At 40.2% G+C, this 22,803-nt stretch overlaps 1 protein-coding gene across 2 annotated transcripts; it reads right to left on the reverse strand.

Moving 5' to 3' along the window:
• Positions 1-462: 462 nt before the first annotated feature.
• Positions 463-20,873, reverse strand: LOC124302596 (neprilysin-2). 2 transcript variants are annotated; one of them, XM_046758910.1, is made up of 10 exons: positions 20,590-20,873; positions 7,734-7,885; positions 5,113-5,223; positions 4,792-5,037; positions 4,513-4,724; positions 4,251-4,427; positions 3,658-4,152; positions 3,274-3,565; positions 2,940-3,190; positions 463-2,620 (listed from the first exon to the last, which is right to left on the reverse strand). In XM_046758910.1, exons 1-10 carry the CDS (start codon positions 20,619-20,621, stop codon positions 2,282-2,284), a joined length of 2,307 nt encoding a protein of 768 aa, XP_046614866.1. In that variant the 5' UTR covers positions 20,622-20,873; the 3' UTR covers positions 463-2,281. The 2 variants fall into 2 exon arrangements, with proteins under 2 accessions (XP_046614866.1, XP_046614865.1); XM_046758909.1 differs by having other exon boundaries at positions 5,113-5,256.
• Between the last annotated feature and the right edge of the window lie 1,930 nt (positions 20,874-22,803).

A 22,803-nucleotide genomic window follows, 5' to 3' on the forward strand; every position in this document is an offset into this window, starting at 1 on the left:
AAAGAATTCGAAATAATCGATTAATCAATTAATTTTTACCGATTCGAGTCGTCTTAGATTATTTTTAGCTGAGTGGCCATCGCTAATTCGCAATCGTAAAGGGCACGCTTGGTTCTCTTGTTACCGATTGCGCAGACCCCCGTAGGAATTGGTCGGCATTGCTTATTAAAATAACATCTCCGGGTCATCGTCTAGAGGAAAGATATTCGTTGTTGAATAATCAGCGTAACGGGAATAAATTAAAATAATAACGGAATGTTTACCAACGCCGAGATAATAATTACCTTAAAAAATTTTGGCTAGCCGGAACCTGTAACGTGCGGCTTGCAATTTTTCGGTTGCTAAAGCATATTCCGCATAAACAGGTATTTCGTAACAATAAGAGACCTGACAGCAGTTTATACTAGTTCTAAGAGTTGTTAAATCAATTCCTATCAATGAAAGTATACACTTGCAATAGTCGAAATTTGATCTTTGAATTTTAATATTAAAATTTGACATTCAACAAATACATTATATTAAATATATATTTATGTATACGTACAATATTTCACTAACTTAACCGTAGAATAACAAGCAGTTGTCATAAATACGTTATACCATGGTGCATGAAGGGTTTGTTAACAATCTATCAACCTAACTGGACTCACATCCCATATCTTTGAATTAATTTGATGAAATTATATGTATACATCGCAAAGCAGTTAATAACGGTAAATTACGTTGGCCATACGTTACACTCACAACAACACTAATTAATACTACGTCGACTAAGTACTTTGTAAAAACGACAACATTACTGCGGTAGTCATTATCTATTCAAATGTATTATATTTTAATCGTGTCTTTCAGTGACTACAGTGAGAGTGAAAACATTCATCAAATATTATGTACCGCTAATTTTTTTTTTTTTTGTTTCTAACATAACCTTCTCTCGAGCACTTGATGCTCGATTTCCACGTTGTTTGGCGTGTATATCGTCAGCGAAACTATAGAAATGATAGTCGATTCATATTTCGAGAATTTTTAGGATATTCACTTCGTCACAAGATTTTTATCACACCCAATGTCCTTCAGCATGATCATTGCAACATCATTAAAACTGCTGCTTATGTACCACAGGAAATTGTTCGGATCTTTAGATGGTCCATTAAAACAGCAAATTCAATCTTGAATATCCTCAACGCGACGACTTCTCGCATGATCCAGCACTTTGAATTGTTGGTAAACAATTATGTGCGACAATTATTTGCATTAGGGGTTGTAATAATACAACGCTCGTTACAGGAAAAAAGAGAAAACTCTTAGACGAATTGCAAATGAAAAATGAATATCATGTAATAAGCCCTGGCGTTTTGTTACAATATATAACTATTCAAACAGTTCTATATGTACATAGATATGTTTATCCGCGAGAAACACCGCTTTTCTTTTCATACCTGTTGTATAGTTTTTTTTTTTTTTACATTTATAACAATATTTCTTAGGTTAATTTTTTCAACCTGCATTTATACACATACGTATCAGCGATGAGTCAAGCAAGAATGAAAGTCTCATTGTGTTTTTTATTTCTTCACAACGGATAGTTGGAAATAAATTCGAACATTCTTGAAACACCGTTATTTGACCGATTCTGATCTTAAGAATGTTACAGTATGAAATTGATTATGCAGTGATTAATTTTTTTCGAAAAGACTTTTCCGAGTTTCTCGACTTTACACGTACTTAACCTTCGGTTTTTTAACACACCGGGCTCAGTTACTCGGTGATTGTCTAAAACAATTTTTAGAGCAAGAGTCTAATTGTAAGCGGCGAACTGTGCGTCAATTGCAACGACAAACACGGACGGATAACAGCGCGAAACTCCCGTCAATTTTGCACTCCGCGACAGTGTCGATTTTTGTGCAAAAAATTTGAACCCCTTAACAGCTTCGCACTATAATATATGCGTGAGTAGCAGGTCGTATGTCGCTCTTCTCATATCAAATAAGTTCATTTCGACACCCAAATGTAGTTCGTTTGAAATTAGACCCTATTTTTGTTTAATAAATCGTCGATATTCATTGTTACAATAAATAATTCCCGATTACTAAGCCTGGTTTTCCATAGTTAATTATGAAAAGTAGAAAATAAGAATGAACCAATTTCAGTGCTTCAGACACAAAAATTTTTATCTTCCAGGAAAAATGAAGCTTGTTAATCGGGAAATTGACGAAAGCTGTAATTTTCTATAACCAAATACACAACACTTCGTGACTTGCAAACGAATTACCGTCAAGGTCTACCAAACTGAACATTTCTGTTCCGGATTCATAGGCGAACCTGTCGGGCAGTTGAAATCCGCGGCAAATTCTTTCATGTTAGATAACGGTCCAAGAACCCTGAACTGTCCCGGACTGTGGAAGCCAGTCGTGATGCGGAGCTTCATTGCTTCCGGTCGGTACTTGCTGCACCAAGTGTTGGCAGCGCTAACCCAGAACATTTGCTCAGGCGTGTACTTAAGACCCGGCAGCTTTGGCTCGGGACCGTTTCTCTTCACCCAATCCTTGTACGCCAGGTACGCTTCTTTGATTCCACCGTTATCGGCAATGTTCTCACCTTGCGTGTTGATCCCGTTCAACTGTGGGGAACGCAGCGATTTACGGCATTTGTGCAAACGCAAAGAATCAATTTTTGAACGGAATATAATCCGGTATAAAATCCGTGGGTTAGAAAGAAACGTGGCCGAAGCTAGCAGCCAAACGTTCCAACGTTCGTTGGAATAAGGTAGTGAAGTCCAAAATCAGTTTTGTGAAATACTTTGAGCGCCCCATACTTTCATATAATTACGAGGATAAGACTGAACTGCATTTTTCTAATTCGAAAAAGTTCAACACGTTCGGCTGCTAACTCTGGCTGGTAGTTTCAGCTCCATTGGAAGGAGCACAAGCAGTACTTACGTTCAGTCCGATAGATTCCACCGTGTAATTTCCGTACTGATAGATGATGCACTCTGCTTTCTCCAAGTACCTTTCCTTCGTTTCCGGCTGCCACCAGTCCACCAGATTTCCCTCCTTGTCGAACTGCCTACCCTGGTCATCAAAGCCATGGGTTATTTCGTGGCCGATAACGAAACCAATTGCACCGTAGTTCATGTACCGCGGGCGATCGTTACTGAAGAATGTTCCCTGCAGGATACCAGCCGGAAATTCTATGGGCGAAAAATCAAAACCATGGGTTCATTGTTTCTCGCTATGGATGACCAAGTGAATGTAATCATATTATGATACTTACGAATACTATTCTCGATCGAAGAATAGAATGCGTTGACAATCGCTGGACGGCCATGGCTGACCCAGTCAGTTTTGTTGACTGGTTTCCTTAGCCTTCCGAAGGAATACTCGGTTCCAAACAGAGTCAAGTTAAGGATGCTACCGATGTAATCATCGGGGTTGAGTTCCAGACCGTCATAGAATTCCTCAAGTTTCTTATCGTCGAGAAGCTCGTCCGGATAAGCGATGTGAGTTGCCATGGACGCAGCTTTTTCCAGAGCAGCCTTTCTGGTTTTCTCGTCCATCCATTCGACCTGAAACATCGAGGAAAATATGTCTTAGAATATCCTGCAGGCAATGAACGGCAGCAGATTCGATCAGAAACTGTGGTCAGATATGAACCAACCTTTTCAAGGATCTTTGTGAACTCCTGCCTAATATCAGCCACCATTTCAACAGCATTCTTCTTTGCGTCTTCCTTAAAGTACTTCCTCACGTAAAGTGCGCCAGTACTGCTTGCCAAGCTGCCTGCAACGATGTCTACGCACTCCTTCCACCTTGCTTCTCTTTCTGTCTTACCACTCAGTGCCGTGGCGTACTCTAACTGTCTCTTCCTGATGTGTTCGTTCAGGTAACTGACGGAAGCTCCCGCGACTCTCCACATTACGTAATTTGCCTGAACTTTTTTTGGGGTATTCTTCACGAGTTCTTCGAAGTCGCTGATGTATGCGGGCACATTCACGATCACGATCTCGCCGTCATCGACGTGTACGCTTCCCGCCAGCAACTTGTCGATGTACGCCGTCCAGTTTACGCCGGGGTACTTCTCTTTCAGCTCTGCTACTGTCATGGGGTTGTAGAGGAGAGTAGCGTTTCGACGTTTCTCGTTAGGCAGTGAAATCTGTAAGCCGTAATATACATTGTGTTATTATCGATCTTATTATACTTCACTCCGAAAAACCTTATTTCTACTTCAGTTCAGTATCGATTTGTACTCACATTTGCCAGCTTGATTTCGAATTCTAGTGACTCGGAGAGTTCCCGCGTTGCCACGTCTTTATCGGCTCCTAGGATCACCGCTATGTCAATCATGTACTCGAAGTAAGCCTTGACTATTTTGTCTTCTGGACCTTTGGATAAATATTCGCGAGATAGACCCAGCGAGGCTTGATCAAACTGTGGATGGTAAAGGAGTTCCAGTTTACTGATGTTACAGTTCCATTTGAGAGATGAAACTCACTCGTCAAGCTCTTATACTCACGTCAATTACACGTTTCGTGCTGTTCTTTAAATCGACGCCGATACTGAAGTCGAGAAAGTAATCCACCGAGTAGCCGACTTTTCGAAACCTGTAAACACTGTCCACCCAATTGAAGTCGTTTTCGTTCCAATTGTTTTGCTCTATTACGGGCCATCCCCCGAGTTGTTTCAGAATTTTCTGAAGTGGTTCCAAACCGGCCTTTTCGATGGCAGCTAAAATGAATTGCTTGTTTAATAAACCGGGAAATGAAAAAGTGACGTACACTGTGACTGGGCTTACTTTTGTTCATGCAAGCCTTGTACAAATTCTTCACAAGCTTGAATGGCTTCGGCTCATCGTCACGAAGCGGTTCTTCTATACTCGCTCTCAACTGTTCCTGAAGTTTATCGCTGATTACGGAGAATGTATTGACGCTAGTTTTGTCGTCAGGGATTATAGTCGAGGCTTCGAATCCTCCACAAGCAAACTCGTAGAAATTATCACAGGGCTCGACCTCTGGGTTCATGTTTTCCAATACTTTGGAAGCTGAAGAATATCATTTAAATCGTGAATCAAATAACCATCGTTGGAAGGCTGACAGGTGCGCACGAAATAACTCACCAGTGTGAACGCATCCCGGTGAGAAGCATATCGCATCTTTGTCCTCATCGTCTCCTTTGGTGAAGATCGATGTCTTTCTAGACGATGGGTCAGATCCCAGGGCCGCTGATGCTGTGAACGGTAGCATCTCTCTGTTAGCGACCACTATTTTTGTTTCAAGTCATGAGGTGCAGGTGCATGAAAGAAATGCAAAGCGTGCGTTAGAGATCGTCTTTTACAATTACAAGAGGTGAATTTGCGTTACTTGACGATCATCGACCTACTGTAATTTGGGTACAAAATACGCACGTCTGCAAAAAAATATTTTTGTTTCAGCTGCACTGAATGTTTTTTGTAAATATTATGTTTTTGAGTGTGCTGAATCTAAGAATGACTTCCATTTCCCTCCATAACGAACAGAATTCTTTCAAAATACAAGGTGTTTGCATAAAAAAATAGTAATAGTTTTGAAAAAACTACCACTTCATTAGATTGAACTAAACAATATTTCTTATAAAATTGAACAGACAATTTCTTTATGGAATGTATTTTCGTGTTTATACTTTTTGCCTAAGAAACCTATTTGTCTTTTCTTTGATACATCTCCGAAAATGCTTCCGCTTTCCACTTTCTGTTTACCTGTTTGTATTTAGTCTTGAGACTCACTCTGATATACATATATTTAATTAAAGTAAGAAATCACTTTTCCTTAGAATTTTTAGAATCAAGAATATCGTACCAGATTTTGAGATAAACGGGACTTTCACCCTGAATAAAACTGCAAACACTAGTTTAAGAAAAAACCTGTCGTGATGGAACTTTTTGAATATTTTTCCCGGTTTCAGTGAGTAAAAATCCTTAAGAAATAGTATAAAAAACTTGTGCAGTTTTTTGATTGCAGTCCTGTGCAAGCCGACCCAAGTAAAACTCTCTACTGCTTATTACTCTCTACGCACGTAAACTGTGTGCTCATTAAATTCGCCATGAAATTTCAACTGCCGAGCATGCAATGGCGAGTAGAATTGCACTTTTTATTACTGTACTATATGCTTAGTTCAGATTGGCCATGATACGATCATATATATCAATAAAGAAATCGGTTTGATCAACAATGTGTATTTTCGATTAAATTACACAACCATTTTCTGGCTGGACTTCAATCGCCTTATTCTTATTGCGTACGTCAGGATCATATTGACTATTGTCACCAATCTTTCGGCAAGCGATAATGAACGGGATGTATTGAATTGCGTCAAGTATTCTCATAAAAAACGGGTCTTGTTACGTTTTAATGATCACACGATGGCATTTGATACCCGGATATCATTTACCGTGCGTAAAATTACGGGTACCACGTTGGGTTGGATCATTACATATCTCCGGAATATAGGAGTGCCCGGTGTTCACTGCAGTTCATTCAGACGCTTTTCCGGTTTTAATGTCATTTCAGAGTGCAACTGTAATTGGGTAACCGCAGCGATTGGTTATGCAACAGGTACGATTACAAAGCCCAAAGTTGTCCAAGGGTATACGAATGACACAGAAATTTAAAAACGTGATTTACCGGGATGAAAATGCAGAGACGACAGGCTACTAAATTTTGGCACTCGGTCAAAACTAAAAGAAAGAAAATAATAGATTGACCAACTTTACTGAACATGGCGTCGAAATGCGGCGGAAAGAAGATTGATTTGTAATTCACATCAACGCCGAGTTTTACTTGACTTTAAGGCCTAACTGTTCTGACCAGTTTTTGCCTCTCAACAAATGACATTTCTTCATATTTAGTAAAGGCAGCGAATCCTTTCTCTGTGTACAAAGGACCTCAAAATTCACGTATCCACTTGAGCACTGCTCGGACCTACCGCGGATGATACTTGGCGTTACGCAAGGAAAGAAGTTAGCAGATATTCGCTACGTGGCATCCATATAATGGTTAATTACAATACGCGCTTTCTCAGGCTGTTTATTACGTGACGATGATAGATAAGTATTGGGTATTAATTCGGTGGTAGGAGTGGTTTTTCTCCGCACGCTACGCCAGAACGAAAGACTTGATGCAACTCTGAGAGGAGGATTCACAGCATTTAGATTGACCAATACGACGGTCCTTATACAATCATCATGCTGTACTTGCTGGTACAAACTATCGGATGTGTGCGGACTCGCAGCACGCTGCTATTAATTCCTGACGCACATGTTGGCCATGCCTCGACATTTCAAGTCAAAGCAACTCCAATGCCCGTTCTAAATTCAAGTAATGGCGGTCGCTTTGCCGTACCAAGAAGAGTTCAGCCCTTGGCTAATATCCAATCCAGGCACAAGAGGATCATGTCTGAACGCGCAAACTTGGCAAGAAGTTCTGCAAATTACTGAACACGCAGCGTGGATCAAAATTCGACTACCGAGTGCGGAACTAGCGACTGAATGCAGGTAGTAGTCTGAGAATTCTAGGCACGACTTAATTGTCAAGGCGATTAAAGCGATTAGTGTATCTATTTTGGTGCGACTACGTGAGCAGTGCTGGGGCTCTTAAGCATCGAGTTTTTGACATGCTGAACCGAATCCAAGTGACGGTCTGTTGCTGGTCTCCTTCGGAGGTGACGCATAAAGGCCGAGACACAGTCCGTCTCGCGACTCACCAGAATTTGACGTCGAGATGTCACAAGGACCTGTAGCGGTGGCAACTACCGCGAGTCCCACGGCCAAAGCCACGCAGAGAAGAACTCCGGTCACGGCCACGATGGTCAGGCCTCGCTCCAACGCCGAGCGCCGTTTCCACCATGTTGGATTTCTGAAAATGAATGAAAATAACACGAAATTTAATCATCAATGAGCTTCGGAAGGTTCGTATAATTTTGCACAGCGTTGCATAGTCATACTTCGATTTGTCGTAATGAACAATATATTTACTTTGCTCGGATTTAATTTAGTGATCCGATCGCAAATCATTTCCAGTATACATTAACAGACAATGCTAAATGGTTTTCTTATTTCAATGAACACAATTGAAAGCATTCGGTTGTGGGTGGAAACATTTTTTCCTTCAGCAAACCTACACTCGATATCGTTCCAACAGGAGTCTGCAGTTACTTTACGATCAGTGTTCATTTCAAGCATTCGAGTAACATAATTTCGTCAACGTATCAACTTAGTTGCGTTGTTGCAAGTAAAACATTGATTTTCTTCGCGCTAACCTTGAGGATGTAAAAGAATATGTCATTTCCAGTGTAGGTATATCAAATCGCATTGTAACGACGCAGGCATAATATGCACGGGGCAGGTCGTTTCATCGAGAATCGCCATTGAAGGGGATGCCGTAAAGGAGTAGGGAACGTTGTCACCCTTATGGTTCGAGGTAAGGCGATGCAAGCCGGCGGGATGCAAATGGAGCCATAAAAAGACATAACAGCTTGTCAGAAGAATCCATGAAGGTACCGTGCAATACGCTTCGTGTATACTGCGTTACCACCTTACGGGCACTCTCAGGTTGTTGTTAACGCGTCTGCTATAAGATGATAAAATACCACCGTAAGAACGCATCACTTGGGAACCTTGGAAAGGTAGGGTGAGAAGGTGAGAAGTGAACTTGCAGAAGACGTAAAGTGGGATACGATACAACCACTGGAAGGCATCGACGGCTTGCAGGATCAAAGTTGGGAAAAGAAAGAACGTTGGCATCCGATCTTTATAGTCTCTGATCGATTCTCATAGCTCGTCAGGGTGATTGTCATAAATTTTTAGTACCTACCTACGAATGTACGACAAATATGAAGGGAAAGTGTTTGCGGTGTCGGTAAGTCGAATGTCGAATGCCAGCGGCACGTTGCCTGCACTTGCGAAACGTTTCAATTGTGTTCCGATTATGCAAAGCTTGACGTCACGGGTGACGACGATTATACACGGGCATGTATAGCAAGGTGCACCGATCCACAACTACTCGATTCTATTGCAACATACGCATCTTTGCGTGTAGTTATACCGAACCATTATACCTGTCAGGCGCCACTGTTGCCCTCTTGCGTCATACTCGAGGTCGGAAAAATAACTGTCACGGAATTAACCCTCCGTTGGCCATGTGCTTTTTTGTACACACCGTTAGCCAACGTATACTAATTCGTCGACAGCTGTTATTTACCCACTTGGAAGCAAAAAAATACTTCCCTAACCATTTGGGTACTTGCTTGGAGGTTTCTTTTCGACACTCCGACAGTTGGATTAAGAAAATGCTTGGCAATTTATTAGTTAAAAATTAATTAAGAATAAAAAATCGAGACGAGCGACCATTTTTAGTCAAGTCAGATTGTGGACGAATTCGTATACGTTGACCAACAGAGGGTTAAGAGTATCCATGACATTTTGTGCTTAGAGTTTCAGGTATCAGTAGCCGATTTTGCAACCGATTTGAACAAATCGTTATCTGCAAGGAGTCAACAAACATGTGACCATTCGGCAACCTGCCGTCAAGTACACCCGCAAAGAAACTGCAAGGGTGACTTTCCGTCATCGATAGGAAGTGTGGCCCAACTTTCGCGTGGCTAGCTTAGCTGTAAGCTAGGTGATTGGGAGACAGACATTAGGGACTTTACATCCATACTAGTGCCGGTCGTGTCATCAGAGTACGGTGCGTAATGTCGGGAAAGACGGAAACTCTACGTTGACGATATTCGTGGGGATGGATAATCGTGGAATCCTTTGTCTTCGTACTCGTGTTTTTTATCTCTGGCTTACCGTTGAAGAAAGAGACGTTTTCAGACCGGGTCTCCGCTGTACTTCTACGGCGGTGCAGGTTCGTAACAATTCAAAGGCCGAGTGGTCGGTTAACTTTCTAATACGAGATCCATGAGCTTGGCTTGAGGTCAATAGACTCGCTCTGTACGTACAACCATAGATATCCAATGGGACTCGGCGTCTGCTGCACCCTCGTGCTCGTAACCTTTCTCTTATATTCTCTTTTACGCTCTCGTTTCTCTCGCCGTCTAAACCGCAGAGTAAATTCACTTGCGGTCAAGTTTAACTTGCTAAAAGCTTTCGACTTCCACAAATCGTGGTTATACCCAAAGAATCTCATCCTCTAAATGCATTATTGCTAATTTAGATAATTCTACCTCTGCTTTCAGACTTGGTGGATAAAGATAATCGAAAGAACGGGAACCTCTTTCCTCCTATTTCCATCGTGCAATATTTTCTGACGAGAACTTTGCGGTTGCGATAAATGGGTAAAGATGATCGTCGCTGTTTATTTAATTTTTTTTCACAATTGCGATATGTGGAAAGCATATTTTTTCGTCATTCAAATTCATGAATTTTTACGTGTTGCACACTATCGAGGTTCAACACCACTTGATCAATGCTGTAATTCTCCCAAGATCAACTTGAAATACATCTTGCGCAATGCGATCACTTCAAATGCCAATCTTCCCAACTCGAGACGCAAATGATAGTTAAAGAAAATCTAGGCTCGCTTGAGCCGCGGCATCTGTTCTAAAAAGCAAATAAATGCTTTAGAATTAGTCTTACGTTGATAAAATGAGGAAAAAATGTCCGCATAACGGCATGTAAGACACGTCGAATGGGGAACCTGGTAATCATTTTATGAAAGTTGGACACGTGCCAGAGTATAAAAAATGTATACACCCAGTTTAACGAGCGATAGGAATTATTGTAACTTTCGAAATTGTAGCAATTTCGGGTCCATACGTGTGACAAACGGTAAAATTCAATGTTCTCAAACCACACGTAGGCAAATCTGCACACGTCTGATTGAATGAAATAGAAAATCGACAAAAACTCAATCTTTGCCAGTTCATTGAGCATGGTTTCGCTTTCGACGACGGTGCAACAGTCTAACGCCGATTTGCTAACTATATACATTGGAATACGTCCGATGGCGGGCAGAACTAACGAATGAATCATTGAATGCACAGATAGTGTTGGTTGCTGAATAGTTGACGCTAAGTTCCGCACTTTCAGCGGACAGAAAATTGGTGCGTTACATGAGACGAAAAAACTTTTGCGCGATAAGTAATACCTTATACCTTTGTTTAACGATTTAGGGATTTCTAGGTGGTTGCAATTTGAGCAAATTCTTTCTTCTGGTGAAAGGGGCAGGGTTGAAATTCCGAATTTGACAAGTTGCGAAAGAGCTGAATTGTCAATTTTTTGCTGGCGACACTTGAAGTAAAGAAATCAAACTTTGACCACACATCAAAGTTTCGAACGGTCCGAAACCCGACGGCTCAACGTTCCGAAAGGACAAATGCCAGAAAGATGTAACTCCGAAAAGTCAAAATTTCGAAAATACGAAGACGAGAAAATTTAACAATCTGAAACATCGAAATTCGGAATGATTAAGAATTTTCAGTTCCGTGAATTTCTGAATTGGTGAAATTTCATCACTTTGATCTTTTTTTGTTTTGAATTTTCGATATCTTTACGTTTGGAATCCCGGTCATTCTGATTTTCGGTTTTTCTGATTTTTTACACCCACTCGTTGAGCAAACTACGCTTTGTGAGTATATTTCAATTTTCCAAATTTTACTCTATCGAAACTTTATTTGTCGGAATCTTTCATTTCGGAACCTTGAGTCGCGGGGTTTCCGATCATTTAAAACTTCATTGTTTCTTCAAAGTTTAATTTCTTTACGTTCAAGTTTCGCCATCAAATAAGTCGGAATTAAGCGCTTTCGAAACTTTCCGAATTTGGAACTTGAACCCCGCCCGCGGTGAAAATTGAAATTAATTTGCAATGAGAAACACGTTTTCCTTCCTTTTTCCATCCGTCCTGTACATACATGCTAAAGTCAATGCTGATCGAGAAAATCGTGGTGCTCTCAGCGCGGCAATTGATATTTCTTGAATTACGTCGGTAAGTAATATTACACACGGGTAAATGTCATTTGCATCGACGGTATATGGCTGGTGAAAATTTATCATGTTTGCCCGAAGATGAAGACGAGAACGAGGGGAGCTCTCAATTTTGCGGTATTTACCCTCGTCGACGAGTTATGTAGGATATCCAAATTGGCCACCGATCGAACAAATTTCTCGCCCCAATACCCAAACGACCCAATCCCACCGAGGACACCCTCGTGTACGCGCTTCAAGCACGATCTAGCCAAGATCCCGGAGTGATAAACTTCGATCAACGACCGCCCGGAGTTTGCTTTTTTCGCCAATTTATGCAGGCGAATATTAACGCCTGCCAACACAGGCACCGGATAATAATGGATAATGATGGAAAAGTCAAATAAAATAAATTGGACCTCGTTCATAGTCAGGGGCGTAAGAATGAATTTTTTTAAAAGACACTGATCAGCGAAGCTACTCCGGAATTCGCTTCGCAATCTAATCCGAAGGATATCGAACCCCTCCGTGGGAATTCCAAATTCCAGGAGTAAATTTCCAAGAGGTATAACCCTCGATTGACTAACCGTTTTCCAATTCGGAATAATACCTTTGAACGATCAGCATTTTTTTTTACATCTCGCATAAATTTTCGGAGGGATTCGGGCCTTCGGAAGACGCTATCGGCTATATATATATTTTGTTACTTTACGTTCGATCCACTGTGCATGAGAGACTTTCCACATCGGATCGAAAGAAAAAATTCCGGGTTTTATCTCTGTCACGAAAAATCGGATCCAGTAATCCAACGATTTTACGATTCCAAGTATAGCTTGAAACTTAGGAGACGTGTGTCAAAAATTTTCACCGTACAAAAGTTTTGTTATTTTCTACGTAGCATCCGGTAGTGATTTTGAACACAAATTCCTTTGCAGTTAGAGTGCAGTTTTTGCCGAAAACCGGCGTAAATTATTCGTAATAAATACGTGCCTCGATCGGTTTCGCTAAAATTTCTACACGGCAAGGCCTTTTCAACTCGAAAGTTGATACAAAATTTTCGAAGTGGGATTGAACTGTTTCTTGACATCTGGAAAACAAGTAAATTATGCATCATGTAACGCGGAGCGAAGGAAAATATCAGATTTGACTTAAAACTGCAGAAAAAGAGGATGCGTCAAGATTTTCGGTAAAAAATTCCCATCGCGACTACATTTTTTACTCCTCCTTCCGAATGTTTTTTTTCGGCTTGTTGATTGCAAAAGTTAGAGAAGCAACGTCTTTTATTTTCGTTACCTCGATGCAACACCGCGTTTACATACATCGTTCACACTTTGATTCAACCTCTAAATTTGAACTTCGAATAAATCTTTCCCCTGCAATGATGATAATTCACAATGTTCAATTGAATCGAGGATAAAACCGTTTCTGAACCAAACGAAGGTGAAGTGGTCGATAGCAACGTGACGCAACCGGGATCAAAGAAAATTTAGTACGAGATGCGCGTATCATTTAGAAGTCGATCCGTTAATTTAATCCAGTTGCCTCGAGGCGCATCCTCTTCTTCAACATAAATCGCGTCTGGTGGTCTGTTTTATTTTGTGCGCGATCTATTTCGACTATTTCAATCCTGTATAAGCATGCTCCTGGGTATTACAGCATATTTCTGACCCTAATGTTGTGCCAAACTATATCTCGTCATATCGAAAAATAAATTTCCATCGCATGTTTGAATTCAGTCAAGAAGGCATCAATCGGACGGTCAATCTAATTTTTATTTACACGTCTTACCCGCTGATGTATATTTTATTTCCGGAGCCCAGTTTATTTTCAAGTAAAACCTCTCAAGGGTCTCCATTAGTCATTTTGACGCCGGTTATTTGTCGGAAATGGAAACCTGTCAATTGATAAAAAAGAAAGGAGATGGAGGAGAAAAAAAAAAAATACTCGTACAACCGCGTGATTACGGCGGAAGACTGAAACGCGGTGAAAGTTTGCCCAGAGAAGGCAGAGACTGTCGGCAAAAGAGCATTTTAGAAAACTGCTCGTACCGCAGAATTCGCACGTTTATGTAGATATACATACGGAATTGTGTCACCTGTTTTAAACTCAAAGCTGAGTATCTCGCGATGTATGTAATAAGGAAATATCAGTTCCCGAACGCATCGTCAGCCGCGTAAATTGATTCTCGAAAACAAAAAAAAAAAAACGGCGACAATTATCTCAACGAGAATTTCTATCTCCCGCAAACAGCACATCCTGAGAATGAAAAGGAGGAAAGAAATAGGAAAATGTGGCGATTTGACAATTTCGCAAAACGAAACTGTCCCGCAGTATTTTTACTTCCTTACGACGTATTCGAGGTAGCGTTTTATTCCGAAGGAAAATTTTCAGTCGTCGACGTCGCCTCGAATGGTTCAAATACTTCAATGTCACGTACAAGTGCTGGTTTTTACTTCAATTTGAAATCTTTACAGAAGGCTTACGGCACGTAATGTATGCACGCATGCACGATAACGAGAATATTGCACAGCGATCAGTGTTCTGGAACAGCTCAGAACCGTTCGCTGCTACACTTCATTCCAGTCAGATCCGAGTACATTTACACAAGAAGGAGCAGTTTTTCAGCCGTTCTGTCGTAACGGAGATCGATAGACTCGTTTCAATATCAGCCAATTTATACTTCCATGAAGGGATTTAGTTCCTACGATTTGAAGATGGCGAAGGAAAGTATGAGATATAAGTAAAGACTAAGAGAAAGAGAAATTCAATCGAAACATTTAGCTGTCGTGAACGTTTAAAATTGTTTAAACAAAACGTTGGCTAACAAGTTCTTAGGGAATGGGTTTTATTTTTTTTTTTTTTGTCATGTGAAATAAATTCGTTATTTTGAAACTTCCGTTTTCAAAAATTTGTAACGGCTGTATCTACGAAACTATTCGTTCAAAGCCCCGAAAACTTCTTGACTGTAATTTACATCGATTTTACGAAAACATATCCAAAATACACGATTTTTCATCCATTATTCAAAATGTAAAATTTTAGAAAAAAGAAATTTCAAATAAGGAGAAAATTTGACAAATATTCACGTGTATTCAGAAGAAATCAACGAATTCATTTCAGATGGAAACAAAAGTTCCTTAAAAATTTGACAAACAATGTTTTGTTTAAACAATTTATTGATAACTTTCGGGCATTATTATTATTAAAATTCAATTTTCTTATCGTCTCTATTGTCGTTGATTTTTTTCCGATTCTTATCTTATCACAAAGTATTCAATATTGTCGACAAGATTCACTTTTGGTTGAGAATGTGTAGCCAGTACATCCTCAACGTTATTGTGCAAATTAAATTCACCAAGTAATTTGGGGCGGGGGAGGGGTCAAGTATAACTTTATTTCGGATATTCCATCTGAAGGACTGTGCAGGAACAACTGACGGAAACGAGAAATGATATTGCGTGATTAATTAGAGTAATGTTCATATGTGATTAGCCTAAAACTGACCACAACGTTATCAGCCCGTGCCTAGAGACCTGCTTCCGGTTTGAAAACACCGGAAATTGTGGTTAAAGACGAACTTGAAAAAAGTCGTTTAAGAAATTGAGCGTTGCCTGCATACGGTGACTATAACAACGTCTTAGAATTAGAATTATAAATATTGTTCCGTTACAGTCACGGCTGCCTGTCGAACAATAGATTTTTGTTATAATTTAACAACTCTGCGCGAAATGCAGCGTCAAATTTTATACCCACTTGTTGGATTATACGCTCCGTGCAGCTTTGCGCGACGCTAGTGATAATTGGTGTTATTGTTCATACAGCGATTCAAAATATTTGCATACAACACGTGCATTAACGAAATACATAGTAATGTACGTTTGAACTGCATAAATATGCAATCAATGTACATTGTACAGCGAATCGAAGCAATTACACCGACATAGCGATACCTGCAACTAAATCGCAATGTCAGTATTCAGCGTTCGCCTGCATGGTTTTGGACCTGTCCACACAACGGACAACCTACGGTTATAACTGCAAATTTCATATCGGGATACAAATATCGACCTATCACGTATCGTAGATACGTGAGCACGAACTCGTGACATTTATTGTTCAAGATATTATACCTCGATTGCTTTCGTTAGACCTTAAATCAGCGAATGCAGGAACTTTATTTTGTATTCGTAATTATACCGAGTGCAACTGCACGAGTCACGTTTTGCGTACTAAACACGATGATTGATTTATTCATTTTTGACTCCCGTACGAGGCTTTACTTGTCAGTCATTCCACCCGCAACCTGCGATAAAGGAAATACGGGGGGAAATGATTTACAATTCATTTCAGAAAAGACGGTTTAATTACATAGGTTTGACTCGCGCACCTTTGAGAAATATTGTTGCATTGAAAGATGGGATAAAATCTAATACCTCGTAAAGTGTGAACTGATCGACACTCGTAGCACAATTGAAATAACGTTTATCCTACAATAGCGTGTAAATAAATTTTTTATCAGAGCTCCATAACTGTCCGGTTTCTATGAAAATGGTCTTTGTTGACGGACGATAATTTTCTGGTATTAATCGAAGGATTGTTTGTGCAAGAAATGATAAAAATGTGCAATAATCAATGGTGGAAACTTGCTCACATCTAGTCGTCAAACAGAGATCCGAAATTTTCGATAATAATCTGTTTACATTGGCGTCTCGACTTCTGCTGGATGTAAAATATTATTGAAACAATCCAAACATCTCCACATTTGATCAATTATCTAAACTTTGTTTCAAAGTCTGAGAAAAATTCCGAACAATCAAAATTATCGGGGTCAAACGATACGCGCAGGCACGAAATTTGACATATCTTTTTTATTTGTCAAACAACAATTAGTCTTTCAAGACTCACGCGTGTTTTTTGATAAAGTAATCGAAGAGCAATGAATGCGGAAACGATCTTGCGAATCGCGACGAAATTCACTCAAGGTTGAGGATAAACCGAAGCTGATGTGCCGATATTATTTCGGCTTCGGGTATGATGTATACGAGTCAATAAACGGCTTAGCACCATCGGTCGTCACGTGCGGTCAAATGTTTCTCCTCAGGAATTCAGTCACTACAGCCTTACGCGTACGCAAATTTCTAACTATACGGTACTCAAACCGATACGTAAACAAGATTTATACGCCCTATTGCGGACATGTGATTCAATGGATAAGGATCGTCACACGCCCGGTTACCTCACGAATTTGATGTTCGACGTACGGTGAAGAGAAAAAAAGAAAGTATAGATATCTTGATACAGCGTATCGAAGAAATATGGTAGGCATCACGGACACGGATGATTTGAAACGCTTAAGTGTCCTTCGATGACGTCATAAATCGCGAGCAAATGGGAAAATTGAACCAGTGTCCAGCTGGCCAGTGGCTCTCATTATCGCGTCACGGACAGCCGGCCAGTTTCGACACATCTGACCTCAGACAATGCAAGGTCTGGGCTGTTTACTTCGGAAATTGTTCAACCGAGAGAATGCTCATTCTTGAGAAATCTGATTGCTTTCAGAAACCCTTCGTTGATAATTATTTACAGGTATACTGCCAACTTCTGACCAAATCAATCGCAAAAACGGCGTGGAAATTAGCTCGGATCAAATCCACAGGGTCGTGCGATCAATTCACCATGACGCCGAGTTCACGAATATAAATTGATCAATAATTTTTCATGGGTGACAGAAAATTACTTGGACATTCAAGCTGAATTGGATCAACGAAAAGAAACAATTTTTTTTTCTCGTGACAAGAATTTGAAATCATGTCTGGTTGAACTAGTTATTCATCTCCATGTAATGCGGATCTATCGGTGATTGCAAGTTCGTCCTTAAGTTTACAATACATCGATGTTAAATGATATTACGAATATTGTTCATTAAGCACTCCGAAAATTTTATCAAATATGTAATAAAAGATTCGAGGATCAGTGAAAATATAGGTTCCACAGACACTATTATTATAATCATTTTTTTTTCTTTACAACATTATTGTTAAGCTTGGAAAATTTTGAAGTAGAGTGAAACCTGAGTTATACGTTTTGCAGTTGTACTTTTTCTCGTTTATACGTTAAATTTTCTTGGTCCTGGCGATTTTTACACTCATAAACCACGTGAAAATATTTCGCTCATGCGTTTTTCGCACTTGTATGCTACGTATTCCGTCCCCTGTCGCTGTTTTCTGTTCAGTTATACTTTATTACAGATGACTTTTAGGTCGAAACTTCCGATTTGATGTTCAATTTGCCTACCGCTAGACGGTGCGCGCGTTTCGATGTTTCGTGTGCTTGTCTATCGCTGGATGCCGTAGCTTGACAAACGTTCCTATTCCTATCCCAAACACGTTCTGACAAGTTCAGGCAAGCGCGCCATCCACAGGAAGATTCTTTACTTACGGTCACTGGATTAACCTTAACCTTTTCGCTAGAAGTGAATGCTTATATGACAAGATGAAACCTGTGGAACCTCGGAAAATTATAAATCTTTCAGTCACCAATCACGAAGGTTTGCAATATTTAGGTATTTCGCTTTACCGTTATTTTCATTTATACGTCAGTATTGCCATACCTCTTGAGAAACGTATAACTGAAGTTTCACTGTAGTTAGAACTCTTCGTAACAGAAGTTTGAAAAGACAGTGTGGCATGAAATTGTATATTTTTTAATACTGCTGACTTATGATATTGGCTTTGAATTTCCAGGCTGCGTATGAAGTTGTTAAAGTCGGCTTATGTATATTCTGTGAAGTCGTCAAAAAGTTATTATTTTATGATCAATCTGTTTGGTTACTTCCGATGAGCCGCGCCGAAGAAAGTAATTACCTCGATCTGGAGCGATGTGTTATTCAAAGAATAAAAAAATGAGACGAAATAAAAAATATTTCCATAACTTCAATTGGATAAGAGACTTACCAGTATCAATCCTTTTGCTCTCTCAATTCGATATTCTGAGTCGTACTGCTAACACCGTCATCATGGCATGAACCGAAAAAAAAGTTACGCAACTGTAACTTTTACTGAGAATGAAATTTTTTTCTCTCATCCAAGTGACTTTTTCATATTGAACATCGAGCAACGTCGATTTGGAATTTTCTTTTCGCATTTACTAGAGAAGACGGTACAACAGAATAAGATCTTCTGTAATATCGTGAATAAGATAAAGCACAGCTTTGAATGTGTAGTATTTTTGTCACGGAGTAGATTTTATCACCATACATCTAACGCTGTAATCTTCAATAGGCGCAGAAATCGACGAGGAAAATCCTTCCTTAATCGTTTCTCCCCTGCAGCAGACCATCTTAAGAGCCAGGTATGAGATGGAACTTGTACACAAGGTATAAAAATCGCCGGTGCTTGTGGCGGGAAAATAATACAGAGGTCACATTGGTAATTTGAGGTTTATTATGAAATACCGACAAGTCTGACCACGGATGTAAATTACACGAGCTTTAATCGAGTAAAACCGTTCAAACCGGTATTTTATCCAAGCATTATCGAGTTTATACACGAGACAGAGAATGGAAAACTTTGGACTATTACCTACGTACGCGTCTAGTCGATCATTGCCTGAACATAATACCCGCGAATAAATAACAGCAATAATAATTGCCAAGCAAACTACCTGCATGCTGAAAAAAAAAGTAAAAAATCAACAACAACAACTTAGCAGGATCGAAACAAAAACAACAAGTTATAGTTATGAGACGTCAGATTTTAGACCCGATACGGTGCCAACTGTAAGCTGGTTTTATTATCTAAAAACTTTCTATAGCCAGCATTCCGTTTTTTATTCGACTTTTCTTTACGTCACTTTTCCATTCTCGATTCTTCGGATGAAAGGTGGATAATGAGAAAAGAGAAAGCAGTTCAACCATTTTTCTCAAATTATGTAACAGAGTGTATAATCTGAACCAGTTCTGCGACGTTATTATATACTCGGAAAAGAAGCCAAGTAAACTCGTAAGCCGATGATTATTCAAGTCGAAATCAGTGACGCGAGACGTTGTTTTCCAATTTTGGTCAAAAACAATGCTTTGGCAAAACAAAATACGTCTCGCATCGCGTGAAATGATGATATTCCGACATTAAGAGGATGAAGGCGAACCACCATCTCGAAAAATCCCACGTGCTGCTCCAAATCATTTCCAAAAAAAACGCACTAGCGGACAAACGATTACTTCTCCGGATGTAAAATTTCACGGTCACGTAACCAACACCTTGTGACTAATGAAAAATTATGGGAAACTGATACGTTGCGAACCTCAAACGATCACAATTGAACCTTATCGCGGTTCATCGTCCTCCTCAGTCTTGATTTTCATTATTCAAGATAAAAAGATCACGGCAACGATGACAGGTATGCAATTTGTAAACCAACGTGCAAATTGAAACAAGTACCGACAAGCGAGTTTGGCACCCACGCGACATCTCCGACCCAGCGCGCAGCATTTCCAATAAGTAATACGGTAATTGACACCTGTAAAAATATGCTTCCCCACAGTAAGTGCGTGAAAACGAATGTCCGCGGGTGTTTTAACAAATACGGTAATGCATAACAGCGGATGCATTTGGGTTACGAGTAAAAATAAGAGAATCTGGAATGTCAACTCACTTTATAACTGTCTGCTTCATACTGGTTGTCATTTCAGCAGTGACACTAGTACATAACACTTGCTGCACCAGCGGTTAGTCGTTGGTAATCAGTTACCACGACGAAATCTTGGGAATTCTGGGTGATGACAATCGTCCCCGTCACAATTAGCCGATCCGTTTCCAAAAATTATCACCCCCGAGCCTTCGGGAATTCCTCTGGCTCTTATCGGCTATTTGGTTCGCGCGGTTTGGTTCCACTGTTTGTTGGGATCGGATCGGACTCTGACTGCCGGACTGGCCCAGCGCGCGCACTTCACCTTCTATATAAACTCTCTCCCTCTCTTTCCCCCTGGCGTTCTCTTATTCTCCTTAACACCCACTCCTCACGCTTTGGAGCTTAGCTCTGTTCCACGACCTATCTTGTACTTGAAAACCAGAAATCGTATCAAGTTGGCCAGGCCTGACCGATTTTACCAACCACCCGTGTTCCCCGGAGGAACTTTGGACACTTTAAATTCCTTCCCGAACCTCATTTACATGGTTCTTTGACAATAGTATCGTAGACACGCGATTGCCTCCTGCAACCCTACTAACTCAACGCAATTTCAAAATTTCTACTCCGGGAAAAGCATGACTGAACTGTCGTTGAGCATGAAAAACCCAAGGCACAGCGGTTATTCAGAAATTAGAGGAAATGCAACACCGTGGTCAACCTAATCGCTAGACTTGTCATTTATTTCAGTAACGTTTCAATTTTTCCGGTTTCAGCGACTTTGCAGAAGACGTGATTCATCGCCTGACATTCTTGAGCCACGTTTTTCATACAAGGAAAAGGTAGGAAACGGATTTCGTCCCTCTGAAATTAATACGAAGTTACACTTAGATTTCACGGTGTAGTTGAGAATCTTTTACACGGTCTTTTCACTGCGATTGTATTAAAAGCAAACCAAAGTACCACCGAAAAATCCCTGGAATAAAAATTTTCGACAAAGAGTATAATTTAATTTTAATTTTAAATAAGCGAAAAATTGAGTGGTGTTCGAGTGACTACCTGGAATGACGCTCTAATATCAATGATTTTACGATTCACTGAAAAAACACTAATAACATGGTGAGACCGAATCTGCCAGAGTCTCTGACAACTCGTCACTCGGTTTCAGGAAACACATCGCTGTTTCTGCTGATTCGATTTTACGCGATTCGGCACGTTCAAAAGTGCATTGCGAGTATAGTCGGACCTCTTTCAATACATCATGATCGCTTGGCTTGCACGATGTGATAGTTATTCACATGTTTGTGGTTCAGCGAAACCTATAAATCGGATTGATCGGATGGTGAAAAGATCTCGGTCCGTATCGAGCTTACATCATTGACCAACACAGGTGTTTCCATTTTTCGCAATTTTTTTCAACCGTCAATTAGCGTGTTGGGGTCAGATGCTTCGTGGTGACGTGAGCATGTCGCTCGGTCACTGTGGATTAACAACAAAGGTGATAATTTTCGTCACGCGCCAACGTCAAACGCCTCGACGAACATGCGCTTCGAACTTACGTTTCTCGTCACTCACGTGCGCGATTCGCGTCCTCTTCTTCATTCACCTTGTACTTTGTAATTGACACTTTGCTAGTGAATGCCGACGGCGAAGGATCTCGGGGCATCCGCTGATTCTCCCCTTTCGATCGCGGACGCTCGTCTCGTTTCATCGTCAGAGACGCCAGCGGTCAAATACGTTCTCAATCAACTCGTCGATGGCAAGAGAATGATTTTGTGTCTATAGTTGGGAAAGCGGCTTCCTCGTGCTTTCAATTAAGTATGAAAAGGGTTGCGCATTTTTCTATAAATATCAACATTAATATACTATTATTAGGTCGCGGTGTATATCGTAACGAAGTGCGTCACTGGCTTACACCGTTAGGATATTATTCGAAATGTGGACTTAACGAAGGCCGGTTATAACAAACCAAAGAATCATGAAGCGGATTTACAAGAGTAACCCTTTGCAAATCAAGGAACATACTGGCGAAAATTTTCTACGCCAAACTATGTCAATTTCGTACGATTTTCTACGTCATTCGGAACCTTTTCGTAGCTTTGACGTACAATTTTTTACATATTATTGTAAATTTACGTAATTTATCGTAGTCTTTTTTTTACTCCACTGTAATCCTGTGAGGTTTGAATTTCGTGACTGTGTTTCTTGTATGATTAAATTTTTGAGATGCAATTCATGGAA

Source organism: Neodiprion virginianus, chromosome 4 (genome assembly GCF_021901495.1).
Source record: "Neodiprion virginianus isolate iyNeoVirg1 chromosome 4, iyNeoVirg1.1, whole genome shotgun sequence".
In the NCBI taxonomy this organism is placed as follows: Eukaryota; Metazoa; Arthropoda; class Insecta; order Hymenoptera; family Diprionidae; genus Neodiprion; species Neodiprion virginianus.

Excerpts from the sequence above, each read along its gene's own strand:
- LOC124302596 (XM_046758909.1), bottom strand. The coding sequence starts at position 20,621 with ATGACAACCAGTATGAAGCAGACAGTTATAAA. Across the intron at positions 5,038-5,112 it reads ACCGGGATGCGTTCACACTG|CTTCCAAAGTATTGGAAAAC; the intron begins GTGAGTTATTTC and ends GATATTCTTCAG. Across the intron at positions 4,153-4,250 it reads TCGAAATCAAGCTGGCAAAT|ATTTCACTGCCTAACGAGAA; the intron begins GTGAGTACAAAT and ends TACGGCTTACAG.